The sequence below is a fragment of the Amblyomma mixtum genome, chromosome 4, assembly GCF_055824585.1.
Source record: "Amblyomma mixtum isolate Tamu chromosome 4, ASM5582458v1, whole genome shotgun sequence".
Taxonomy (NCBI): domain Eukaryota; kingdom Metazoa; phylum Arthropoda; class Arachnida; order Ixodida; family Ixodidae; genus Amblyomma; species Amblyomma mixtum.
Window position 1 is genome coordinate 59,703,733 of NC_143015.1, and position 13,996 is coordinate 59,717,728.

Here is a 13,996-nt window from a genome sequence, read left to right on the forward strand (position 1 = left end):
CCAGCTATCCCATACAAAAGCCCTGATCCTGAAGAGAGGTTAGCCACGGTGAAAAAACGAGCCGAAAAAAAATGTTGATTAAAAGATAATGCAGGTTAGGCAGAATATTAAAAATCCGTTGTGCTCAGATTTCGTGAAAAAACGGATGTGCATCGTAATGACTGGTTTGGTTTATGGGTTTGGTTTATGGGGTTTAACGTCTCAAAGCGACTAAGGCTATGAGAGACGCCGTAGTGGAGGGATCCGGAAATTTCGACCACCTGGGGTTCTTTAACGTGCACCGACATCGCACAGTACACGGGCCTCTAGAATTGCTCCTCCAAAGAAATTCAACCGCCGCGACCGGGATCGAACCCTCCTCTTTCGGGTCAGCAGCCGAGCACCATAACCACTGAGCCACCGCGGCGGCGCATCGTAATGACTGTCGCGATAATCACTAGGGGAAAGCCGAGATGCCACAACCGGTTTGTTGGCTCCCCTTTGTGTGTGGGCTGTGCACTACTGTAGACCACCTGTGGTAGCGGAGGAGTGCGGACGTGCGTCGCATGGGCTCCGCAGATTTCAATCCCCACGGACTATCTCGACCCACTGGGCCACCAACGTTTTGTTGGATCTGAAAGAACTCACAAGCTGGATCACCCGGACACCGGTTTCAAGACGGTAGGACCATTTTTGGCAATATTACCGGACTTTGAAGCCCCGCGTGGCTCGGGCGACTTTTTGGTGGGAAACGCTCGCCGCTGAGCCTGCTTAGGCTTAGCACGACTACGGGCGTTCGCGGGCAGCCAGGCCCGCTGAGCAACCGCGATGCAGCCTGGAACCGCCTCCCGCACCGCAGAATACCAAAATTTTGAGCCCTCAACGAGCAGAATTGCCCCGAATTTGCTAGAAGCACAAGAGATGGACGACGCGTTCCTCGACATCTCCGACTCCGAGAATTCGGCAGGCGGGGGAATCGAGGAATCCGCCATGCAGGAGCAGCAAGACACCCAAAAAGAAGACGAGGCAAATTGGGAATTGGCCCTGACCAAACGCCAAAAGAAGCGACAGAGAAAAAACGGACGGAACGCCGCGGCAAACGCCCCAATTTCCCCGGCCGCACAAGGTGACCTCGGAGGGGTATCCCCGGCGTCTACGCCCACAGCTGGCGTTCCAGCTGCCGGCGCGCTGAAAAAAGACGGGAAAGGAACGCAACGGCAGCTCAGGCGAAGGCTGCCCCCGCTCCCCAGGGACGATTTTAAGATTATTTTGCGACCGAAGGGACTTGTAGTCAAGTCGCTCCAGCAATTCCAAGTGGCCCGGGCCGTAGCCGCGGCATGCAGCAACAAGTTCGAAGGACGAGACCTGATCACCAGGCTCCGTACAGGATCGAATATTATAATCGTGAGCACGCCGAACGAAGAGGCCGCCCAGCTCGCGAGACGCATCACTAGCCTCAAGATCGAAGGACGCTCATACAACGTGAACGCTTACGTGGCCGCACCGGAAGACACCCGGCGTGGCGTGATACACGGAGTTGACCCCGGAGCGACACCGGAGGAACTGAAAGCCGATTTGTGGACGCGCACACAGGGTGTTACCATCCACAGTGCTCGAAGACTAGGCAAGACCAAGACAGCTGTCATCACTTTTGACGGACCCATAACACCGAAACATGTCATCTACTGCGGAGCCGAGTACAAGTGCTACCCGTATCGGCCCACAAGGCAAATCTGCTACGTTTGCTGCCAACAAGGTCACCGCTCCGACGTGTGCCCCACACCGGACGCCAAGGCTTGCAAACAGTGCGGGATGCAAAACCCGCCAAAAGACCACCAGTGTACCCCGAGATGCCTGATCTGCGGGGGCAACCACGCTACCGGATCGAGGGAGTGTCAAGACCGATTAAAGAAAGCCAGGGAGCCGCGAGGCAAGGCCAACAGCGGCAACAACGGCGGCGGACGCGAGAGCAGACGTCGCAGCCGGAACGACCGTGGCGAGAAACCGAGGTGGTTCAGCTCGGAGGGGGAGTCCTCCCAGAGCCGCTCGAGATCCCGGACGTCACGGAGCAGTTCACGGAGCCGGTCACGGTCCTTTCCGCCCCTGCCACCCCCGGCCATCAAGGGAGGGAGCCAGCAGCAGCAGCAGCAGCAGCAGCAGCAGCAGCAGCAGCAGCAGCAGCAGCAGCAGCAGCAGCAGCAGCAGCAGAACAAGCAGAAGCAAGCCCGAAAGAGCGGCGGCGTCAAGGTGAGCTGGGGAGCCGAAAACCCCTGGTTTGCTCCGCACTCGGGAGGGATAACTAACAAACAGAACACAAACACAAACAGCAACCGCGACCAACCTAGACAGGAGGACGCGGAGAAAACAGCGCTGAGACGCGAATTAGAACTATCACGCGCTAGGCAGACAGAGCTAGAGCGCAAAATAGCAGAGCTCACGAAGGCAGTACGAGACCTTAAGTCGAACAGCCCTCCGCAGCCACAAACATTACAAACCCAAGCCCAGTCGCAAACAGGCAACGAGGATCTCAGTCAATTTAAGGCAGAAATCCAGCAAATGATGCAGCAGATGATGCAGCAGATGATGCAACAAGTGCAACTACAAGTCACAGAACTCCGGAGCAGCATCCGCAAACAGAAATTCGCCGATAACATTAGAGAAAAGGCCTACCACCGGCCCGCGCTAGCAGCCCTCGCCAACTCGGCCACAAACAACACTGAAGCTTAAATATGGCCAACAAAACCTCAGGCAACAAAGAAACCCTAGACATATGGCAATGGAACTGCAGAGGCTACCGCAAGAAGCAGGGCCTCCTCCAACAACACATTCATACACAACAAGCACCGCCCGACATCATAGCGCTTCAAGAGACGGGCACTACGCCAACACTCGCAGGATATACGTGCTACGAGACTCAAGAGAAAGGAAGAACGGCAACCCTAGTCAGTAAGGCGCTCATCGCCATAAACCATGACAAGATTGCCGACACCGACGTAGAACACGTGATAGTAGAAATTATACCAAAGAAGAAAAGAAAGAGGGGCAGCATCTTCCTTGTGAACGCATACAGTCCTCCAAAACAGAGGAAAGCAAAATTCCATGAACTTTTCCATGGCGCACGCAACCTAGCAAAAAACAACACGCTAATCATACTAGGAGACTTCAATGCCATGGACAAAAGCTGGGGATACCAAACAGCTAACCCAAAAGGCAAAGCACTAGCAGCGGCAGCAGAAAACACTGACTGCACCCTCCTCACAGACTCAGACACTCCAACCAGAATCGGAAACAGCGTCAGTAACGACACCTGCCCCGACCTCACATTCATACGGGGAGCGGAACAGGCAGTGTGGGAGAACCTGTTAGAAAATCTGGGCAGTGACCACTATATACTTAAAACACAAGTAACCTCAGACAGGCTAAAGCGCCAGCTGGGATCGGCAAAAATTACGGATTGGAGCGCTTTTCGCGAGGCATGCGACGGGAATCTCGCCGCGAAAGGGATCCAATCGATAGAAGAGTGGGGAAACATGCTGAAAGAAAAACAGCGCAAGTACACTAAAGAAATCGCGCGAACGACGCAGACACCCGAGGTGGACGCCAGGCTGCTCAAGCTATGGGAAGCTAGACGCGGGCTCACCAAGAGGTGGAAGAAACAAAAGTACAACAGAAAACTAAAACTTAAGATCGCAGAAGTCACAGCGAAAGCAGAAGAGTACGCGGCGCAATTGGCAAGGCAAAACTGGCAACAATTCAGTGACTCCCTCAACGGAACTTTGAGCACATCGAGGACGTGGCATATACTCAAGGCTCTCATAGATCCAACAAAAACCAAGGCAGAAAACAACAAAGCCATCTACCGGTTAATCCACCAGTTCAAGGGACCAGATTCAGCACTCCTGGAAAAAGTACGCGTTAAGTGCTTCGGGGACACACACCCAGCAGCTTACGCAGAGCGCTATCGAGGAAGTGAAAACGACACCTTGGACAGACCCATCACGCGAGAAGAGGTGTACGCAGCGATTCGAAACACAACCAGAAATACGGCCGCGGGTGCAGATAAGATCAATAACGCACTCATCCGTAACCTCAGTGATGAGCTAGTCGCTGAATTAACGGACTTTCTCAACAAACACTGGGAAGCGGAGACCGTCCCCGAGGAGTGGAAACATGCGGAGGTTGTCATGATTCCTAAACCAGGCAAGAAACTACAAATTGAGAACCTCAGACCGATCTCGCTCACATCGTGCCTAGGAAAACTGTACGAACGAGTGGTGACGCTGAGATTACAACAGTACATGGAGGACAACGAACTGTATCCCCACAGCATGTTCGGTTTCAGAGCAAAACTATCGACCCAAGATGTACTACTTCAAATCAAAGAAGAAGTACTTGGGAACGTCCCCAAGAGCGGAGAAAACATAATACTGGCATTGGACATCAAGGGGGCTTTTGACAATGTCAGTCACGAGGCTATCCTTACGGGCATGAACGACCTGAACTGCGGAAGGAGAATCTACGGCTACGTCAAAGCCTTCCTCTCAAATAGAACGGCAACGATTGGCCTGGGGGAGCTCAGATCAGACAAATTTCTTACTCCAAATAAAGGAACACCTCAAGGATCGGTCATCTCCCCTACGCTCTTCAACATAGCCATGATTGGCTTGGCAAAACAGTTAAAAGCAATCGACGGCATACACCATGCCATGTATGCCGACGACATCACCATCTGGGTCAACACAGGCTCGCTCGGAGAGAAAGAAGAGAAATTACAAAAGGCAGCCACCTGCGTAGAGAACTACGTCAGAGAAAGAGGGCTAGCATGCTCCACCGAGAAATCAGAGCTCCTAAGAGTTTGGAGAGGAAAACAAAATCGCACAGTCCCCACTAGCGACGACTTAAAGTTGAACGTCTACCTCGACGGGAAGTCGATACCGGAAAAAACACTCATCAGAATCTTGGGGATGTGGATACAGTCAAACCAACGCTGCACTCACTCTCTCGCCCTACTCAAAGCATCCACTCTACAAGTGGCCCGCATGATCACGCGCATCTCACACAGACGTCATGGCATGCGAGAGGAGGACACACTTAAGTTGGTCAGAAGCCTGGTAGTCAGCCGAGTGACATACAGCCTCCCCTACTATAATCCCATCAAGAGTGAGGTACAACAGGCGGACGTGATTCTACGCAAAGCCTACAAAACCGCACTCCACCTTCCTCACAGCACTTCAACTGAAAAGCTCCTAGCCCTAGGACTACACAACACTTTCGATGAATTGAGAGAGGCACAACTCGAGGGGAACGAACCTGTACCCCAAGATTATTCGGCGATTCTAAATTATTACACGGGCTGCAGAAAGCGGTATCCACCACCGGACAACTCCCTTAGCAGAGAGGACTCTGTCGCGTGGAGACAGCTACAGACGGGCTCCTACCCGAACCTACACGTACTCAACAAAATATATCCAACACAATACAATGACAAATGCCCTTGGTGCCAAGAACCCCCCACGCTGTACCACATAACGTGGGCATGCCAGAGGATAAGCGTGGTACCAGTGATAACAAACCCGAGTGCGGAGCAATGGGAGGGAGTGCTCTCCAGCGATCGTCGGATCGACCAAGAAGGTTTGATTCGGCGAGCAAAACTGGCAGCAGCATCCAGCGGAGCCCTGGACTAAGGGCAACCGACCTTTGAGCAAGATGGACGAAGCCATCTCAAAACCGCCGAACACAATCCGAATCTAGAGCTAATAAAGTTTTCACTCACTCACTGTGCACTACTGTGGGGGAGGAAACGAGCATTTTAAGAAGTATGCAAATAATTGAAAGGTTCTCAGTGAGGCGCACAGGCTAGGTTGTACTAATTGGGCGCCGGCACATTGCTGGATCTCAGAGATGTCATCTAATCTGGCACTGAACTGTGACACACGGAGGAAGGCCGACTCGCTGGAAAATGGGATCTGTGAAACACTTCCCTACTTGGTCCATGAAGGGGCAGGGACACAAACTGCATGCAGCGTTCCTAGGAATAATGAAGTGCCGGATATAGCCGTTACTCTGGGGGCCTAGATTACGTGGAGGAGAGCCTAATTAGTTAGTCGCTGTAATGGATGCCTCTCGAGGCTTTTTGGGAAGGGTAATTGAAGAAATCTCTTTAGTATGTTTTTTGTTTCCTTATTTTACAAAAGCATAAACCCTATCCTCCCCAGCTATGAAAAGAGGTATTAAATTCGTATGAAGGTTGAGATAGCATTTTTTTCCTTAAAGAAGGCTTTTGTTCTTCAGGAACTTTCTCAGCTGTTCTACGCGCTGCGGTGGCCGTGTAGGCTACCAATTAAAGTTATAGCTTGTGAGGGTGATGAGTTTTTATGGCGCAAGGGCATCCGTGGCCAAAGAGCGCAGTTGCACAAGGTCTTTTTTCTTCTACTCAAAGTTGGGTCATATACATATTTACCAAACATTTCACCCTAAAAAATTCGAGCACCAGAGTGGTTGCTGAGAACCGGGGGGTTCTCAGTTCAAAATTCAATGCTAGAACCCCATAAAAATAAGTACTCGCGTCCCCGCCCCAACTACCTAGCGGCTCCCTACCATGCGCAAGCCTTTCTCAGATTATCGATCTTATTCATTTTTCACCACTAATTTTCATTTGCTTATTCTGGAGCACATATGTGCTTACCGAATGACTGCCAACCAAAAAACTCTGTTTTCGCATCATCGCATCCTGATTTAACGCGCGGAACTTCCCTTCCCTTTTGGCAACGCAGGTTGCCTAGAATCGACCGTGCTAGTATTATTCGTCTGTGCTTCGGGAGGAGTCAGCATTTCCTGTATTTTTTTCCCTGCGACCCTCACGAGAATTGGGAATAGCGTGAGCACGGACACATGCCCGGACCTCACCTTCGTAAGGAAGAGCAGGGAGACACAGTGGGAAAACATGATGGAAAATCTAGGCAGCGATCACTTTATCCTGCGGACACGAATAGCATCCGACACCATAAGACGCCAGTTTGGACAGGCGAAAATCGCTGACTGGAACGCGTTTCGCGGGGCTTGCAACAAATCTGAAGGCGGTATCCAATCACTGGAGGAATGGAGCGGCATGCTGAGAGAAACGCGACAACGATACACAAAAAGTCTAAGGAGAACGACAGCAACGCCCGAAGTAGACGCCCACCCCTCAGACTATGGGAAGCGAGACGCAGTCTCACCAAAAGATGGCGGAAGCAAAAAGACATCAGGAAACTAAAACGAAAGATAGCAGAAATTACGGCAAAGGCTGAAGAATACGCGATGCAACTCGCGAAACAAAATTGGAAACAACTCAGCGATTCGCTTAGGGGAACTCTAGGCACGGCCAGAACCTGGAATCTCTTAAGAGCACTAATCTATCCGACCAAAATAAAATCAGAAAACAATAAAGCCATCCACAGGTTCATCCACTCCTTCGAGGGATCAGACATCGCCCTACTGGAGAAGACACGAGAAAAATGTTTCGGCGACCACAATCCCCCGCTATACCAAGCAACGTATCGAGGAGCCAAAAACGAGAAACTCGACCGCCCCATAACTGTGGAAGAGGTTTACGCGGCCATAAGAAACACCACCACAAACACGGCAGCCGGAGCGGACAGAATCGATAACGCCCTAATCCACAACATGAGCGACGACCTCATGCAAGAGCTCGTCAGCTTTCTTAACAAACATTGGGAGGCGGAGACGGTTCCCGAAGATTGGACACACGCCGAAGTAATAATGATACCTAAACCTGGCAAAAAGCTACAAATTGAAAACCTCAGGCCCATATCACTCACGTCGTGCCTTGGCAAGCTTTACGAACGGGTTGTAACTTTAAGACTGCTAGATTACATGGAAGATAACGACTGTGTACCACATACCATGTTCGGCTTCAGAGCGAAGCTCTCGACGCAGGACGTTCTCCTCCAAATACAAGAAGATGTCCTGCGAAACGTACCTCGGACGGGAGAAAATGTCATAATGGCCCTGGACATCAAGGGGGCATTCGATAACGTAAGCCACGAAGCGATCCTTACGGGCTTAGACAACCTGAATTGCGGACGCAGAATCCACGGCTTCGTCAAAGCCTTCCTGTCCGATAGAACTGCCACCATCGGCATAGGAGACCTTCGATCGGACAAAATTCGCACTCCAAACAAGAGAACACCCCAAGGGTCAGTTATCTCACCCCCTTCAACATAGCTATGATAGGCCTAGCTCGAAAACTACAGAACATCGTAGGCACCAGGCATGCAATGTATGCTGACGATATAACAGTCTGGACAAACACGCGCTGTCTCGGAGAGAAGGAAGAAAGGCTACAGCAAGCGGCCTCTTGTGTAGAGCAATACCTCGCAGAAAGAGGACCCGCATGCTCGACCGAGAAATCAGAACTGCTGAGAGTCTGGAGAGGCAAGCAAAACCGGACCGTCCCAACCAACGAGGACCTAAAACTCAACGTCTACCTAGAAGGGACGCCCATACCCGAAAAGACAACAATAATAATTTTGGGCATGTGGGTTCAATCCAACCAGCGCAGTACTCACACTTTTACCCTACTGAAAGCAACAATGCTACAAGTCGCATGCATGATCACCCGCATCACCAACAGGCGACATGGCATGCTTGAAGAGGACACACTAAAACTAGTCAGAAGCCTAGTAGTTAGTCGAATCACGTACAGCCTACCCTACAAGTGCCTCAACAAAAACTAAATACAACAAGCGGATGCCCTGCTACGCAAAGCGTATAAGACAGCGCTCCGACTACCACGCAACACGTCTACAGAAAAACTCATGGCCCTGGGATTACATAACACCTTTGAGGAGCTACGAGAGGCGCAGCTTGAGTCGCAAAAACTAAAGCTGTTGCAAACAACGACTGGAAGAGCGCTCCTGCAGAGGCTCAGATACCGCGAGCAGATGCGAGAAATGTCGAGGACGGCAACGATCCCCGATGAGCTTCGCAAGACCCTCAAGGTAGCTCCAATACCAAAAAACATGGATGCCAACCTGGATCCCAACAACATGGATCCCAAGAAGAGAAGCGAGGGCCGAATTCATTGAGAAAACATACGCTCCTCAAGCCACGACCGTGTATACAGACGAGTCTTGGAGAGGAGGAGATACCAAAATCGCTGTAGCGTCGGTGGTCGATTCGTCTTTACGCGAAATGACCAGCGCGTCTCTCCGAGGCTGCACATCTGCAGAGTCCGAGGAAGTAGCCGTTGCTCTAGCGGTGGCGGAGGGCTATAGAACCGGGCGGTTACTAACAATACTCACGGACTCTCAAACAGCCTGCCGAAATTACATAAATGACTGGATAGGTCGTCACGCGCTCCGTATACTCCTCGATGCGAGCGACAGAATTAAAAACCGGGAAAAACAAAACGACAAGATCCCACACAAAATTGTGCGGGTACCGGGGCACACGGGGGTGGCAGGGAACCAAGAGGCCGACAGGATAGCTCGAGGATACATTACTTCCTGAGCATCCGACGAGACCGCGGAACTCGCGCCAGCACCCAGGGAATACTCGGCCATACTACAAAACTATAGAGGCAGAAGAATGCGATATCCCCCACCGCACAAATCTCTCAGCAGAAAGGAAGCTGTCACTTGGAGACAATTACAAACAGGCTATTTCCCAAACCTACATATACTAAACAAAATGCATCCTACGATATACACGGACCAATGTCCCTGGTGCGACGAAAAACCTACTCTATACCACATCACATGGGCCTGCCAAAACATACACGTGGTCCCCAAAATACAAAACCCGAGTGCGGAGCAGTGGGAGACTCTGCTGTCCAGCGACCGCTGTGAAGACCAACAAGGTCTGGTACAGCGAGCCCAACGGGCGGCAGTGGCCAGCGGAGCCCTGGACTGAGGGCAACCGACCACTGATTAGAGGCGGACGACTTCAACAGAGAAGGCTCCTGGGGGTAGAACCAAGACGTCTCTGAAGATGCCCCCAAACCGCAGGAAAAACCATTAGTGTAAATAAAGTTTTCCCTTCCCTTCCGTCTCTCAGAACTGAAAAGAGAACTGCCTGCCGATGTTGACTATTCAATCTTGTGTTGTGGAGGTCGTCTTGAATTTACAAGTGCCGCACTTCATGTAACCATCTCTTCTTTCGCCAGCACTGCTGTTGATGTCATGGTTAGATAAAAATAAATCTTCTTTTTTTGGAGAATCGACTTGAGATGTCCGATTGTGCTGCAAGTTTCATGTCATTTGTGGCCACAATTTACTCTTCGCAGTCAATGAGGTATGCCGAGGAACATGAAAGGCGCAGGCGCACGATCCCGGGATTCGAACCCCATTTTGGTGGCCCTCTGCAAACTCTTTTTCCTTGTTCCTATTTACCTTCTCTTTCATGGCCGTCAGGTCTATCACTATAACAGCATCCAAGGCTGAGCACGTTATCAAGATGACACCCACTGCCATTCTTGGGCCCACTCACGTAGCGCTAATTGCACAGCCAGCATAAGCTTTAAGTTTCTTCAAAAGTATTTCAGGCTGTTTTAAAAAGTGTTTGGCTAATTTTCAAGGCAACTATGATATGGTGTCAGCCGTGTTATAAAAATTGAATTTGAGAGCGAATATGATTGTAAATATTTTATCTACGATGTTTTGTATATATCCACTCCTGCTATAGCCCCTTAGAGACTGCAGTATGTACACAAATAAATAAAAAAAATCAGCGCTGGATAATCTTGTCCTAAACGACGTAACTCCCAAAATGCTTATACTTGTAAGGATACGATAACGTTCCCACGAATTGTAGCAGTTTATGTGGTGTACTTTGGCAATCAATTCAAGCGGAATAAGAAGAGCGGTTTCTGGAATCAGTGACCGAAGCGATGCCTTCGATTTTCTTAATACACTTTTCTATCATCTAGTTTGAATACTCTTTGTATTTTTAATTCTTATATATTCTCGCACTGATTGTGATTCCTACGCACGGCCAATCGTAGCTGCTTTGAGGAACTCAGACATTAAAACTTTGACTACATAAGACAGGTTCGAATTTGAGGCTTGTATTTATTTTGTGTAACATCTGCCCACAAGGCTGCTCGTTTAAAACATGATGTAAATACATTCTTTCATATAGCCTTCGAGGCCCCTCATGCTTCTATGCAAAAAAAGATCTCTACATTGTGGAAAACAGGACATCCATTCAATATAGAGCGTAATGCGTCCTTCTAGAGATAAAAGAAAATGAAATGAATTTCCGTGCGAACGCTCTGAAATTTAGAACAGCCTCAAAAGTAAAAACTAAAACGTTAATTTCCTGCGGGGGAACCGTCAAGCATAGCATAAAGAAAAAAGAAACTTTTACCAAAGCTGATGATCATCATGTTCACATATCTTTTGAAAGGGCCTAAACAACACAGATAATGACACTGATGCGTTGGGTACGTCGGTCTCATTTTCTTTTTTCTGGCCCACAACCGATTAGCGGGGCGACTTTTGTTACAATTTTTGCAAGTCACTTCATTTCACTTGATGCACATGGCTGACTTCTGCAATTTTGCCGATCAAAGCAACATTGTTAGGCTTAACGCTTGCCTAAGAGGTGCCCCGCGAACAATATGGCTACGCTATTTCCTTTTTTTTTTCTTTACCTAAACTTGTACATACAATAGAGCAAGGTTTTTGTATTTCACCGCCACTTAATTCCGCCCCCCCCCCCCCGTATAGACAAATAGGAACAAACGAAATCGACCACAAATTTGTTCGAACAAAAAGTTTAAATCACGCATTGGAATTCTCTTCCAGTCTCATGGTTAACTAATAGCCTCTGTTTAGAAAAAAAAAGCTCTCTCTTTGGGGGTTACCTTCTAGCCGGTGTCTCTATTTTGTATATTTACAGCCTTGTAGTAAAAAAATTGCTGGGGCTTAGCTTTGGTTAGGCCAAGGTAATTGCGAAATCAATATGGTGTAACTTGTAGCATTTTCGATATACATAGCCTCCATCAGGTTAAGCGGTAACACAACACAAGAATCTTAACTCGCGTCCGAAGTTTTCCATAGCTATACCGGAGAACCGGCGAGCAGGCGATACTTTTCTATACACCTGATAGAGCCAGGATGTCTGTGGATAACGTCATGCCACACGCTGCAACACACATCCATCACCGCAGCAAGGCCTGCAAGCTCTTGCAACTTGTATGACATCAATCGCTTGCCGCCGTTCGCAGGTGGTCGACCGGCCGCGAAGTTCTATCTGCGGCGCGCTGAAGAGCCGACTGGGCGCCCCATGTTGTTGTGAAGGTGTAGCTTGCGCAACCACGCGACGAACCACAAAGAAAAGACACAGAGACACAGAGAGAAAACTTTATTACAACAGGAATTCGGGGCACGCCCCAGGGTCCCCGCACGACCCCACTCCACTCAAGTGTTTATGTTCCTAAGGTCCATAACACTGGCAGCCCGGCCGGTGGCGACGGTCTGCACGGCCGGGTCCTCCGAGCGCAGCAGGGTCTCCCAGTCCTCCCAGGTCTTGAGGTTCTCTAGGTCCCGCGGGGGAGGGTCCGCCGGGCAAAGGGAAAGGATGTGGAGGGAAGAAGCGAAGGGTTCTGGACTAGGGCGCATGCCGGAGTAGGGAAGGAGGGATGATAGTGGGCTAGGATAAGGGGTGAGGGGAGAGTGTGTGTCTGTAATCTGCGCCAGAGTGTTGCGTGTCTGTTATCTAGGGAGGGGTGGGACGGAGGGTAGAGCTGGCGTGAGGCTCTGTATACCTGGGTCAGCTCACTGAATGAGTGCATGCGCTCCTTCGTGAATCCCGCATCCGAGGCCACCTGAGCCCGGTTTAAAGAACCTCGGGCTAAAAGGTTGGCGACCTCGTTTCCGGGATTCCCGGAGTGCGCAGGCACCCATATCAGCTCCACTTGGCGGGGCGGGGGTGCATCCGGCGAGTCCAGTATGCCAAAAGCAGGGACATGGATTCGGCCTCGAGAAAAATTTAGAATCGCAGTTTTTGAATCATTGAAAATGTACCGGGCTTCCGTGCGGGTGATAGCGAGTGCAATGGCGGCTTCCTCTGCAGCCTCTGGGGAGGTGTCTGGAGGGAGAGGTAGTGTGATGAGGGCAGATAAAGAGGAGTCCACCACAGCTGCTGTCGCTTCATCACCCGCACAGGCAGCGTCCACCCATACGGCGTCCGGCTCGGAGCCGTACGCTCGTTGGAGTGCCTTCGCACGGGCTCTGCGGCGCTGCTCATGGTGGGACGGGTGCATATTCCTCGGGAGCGGCCTGATGAGGAGCTCCCGGTGAAGGGATCGTGGGATGGCGAGGAGGTTTGGGTCGTTGGCAGGTATTCTGATTCCGAGGGAGTCCAGGATATACCGACCTGTGGAGGTTTTTCTGAGCCTGATGTATTGGGCCTGTCAGTGGGCCTCCACCCCGATCGTGTTGTGGAGGCCCAAGCCTAGTAATCTGTCTGTGGGTGTGTTGAAGGGATGATGAAGTGCTACTTTGAATGCCTTGCGAATCAAAGCATCCAAAGCGTTTATGTCATGTTTGGATAGTTGTAAGTATGGGGTAGTGTACTGCCCACGGCTGAGGACAAAGGCATGAATGAGGCGACATAGGTCACGCTCCTTCATGCCTCTATGATGTCCCGAAACCCTGCGGAGGAGGTGCGATATCGCGCCTACAACCTGCATGAGTTTCTTAAGAGTGGTGGTGTTTTTGCCATCGTTCTGGATGTGCAGGCCCAATACACGGAGGGTGCCAACCTCAGGTACCTGGTCACCCTTCAGTTCAATGGCAATGGGGAAGCGGGGACAGCGGTGGTTCTTAGGACGGATAAGGAGCAGCTCGGACTTCTCTGGGGAGCAAGACAGTCCGATGGTCCGTGCGTAATTTTGGGTGAGGGTGGCTGCTTCCTGTAAGATGTTCTCTATGTCGCCGTCACTGCCGTGGGTGGTCCACAGGGTGATATCGTCGGCATAAAGAGCGTGCTTCAGGTGGGGAATAGTAGC

General features: G+C 50.6%; 1 protein-coding gene across 1 annotated transcript; it reads left to right on the top strand.

Annotated features, from left to right (window-relative positions):
• Nucleotides 1-511: 511 nt before the first annotated feature.
• LOC149346571 (uncharacterized) lies at nt 512-2,706 on the top strand. Its single transcript, XM_089586504.1, has one exon. It carries the CDS (start codon nt 808-810, stop codon nt 2,704-2,706), a length of 1,899 nt encoding a protein of 632 aa, XP_089442630.1. The 5' UTR covers nt 512-807.
• Nucleotides 2,707-13,996: the final 11,290 nt, after the last annotated feature.

Coding starts and splice junctions, on each gene's coding strand:
- LOC149346571 (XM_089586504.1), top strand. CDS start 808: ATGCAGCCTGGAACCGCCTCCCGCACCGCAGAATACCAAAATTTTGAG.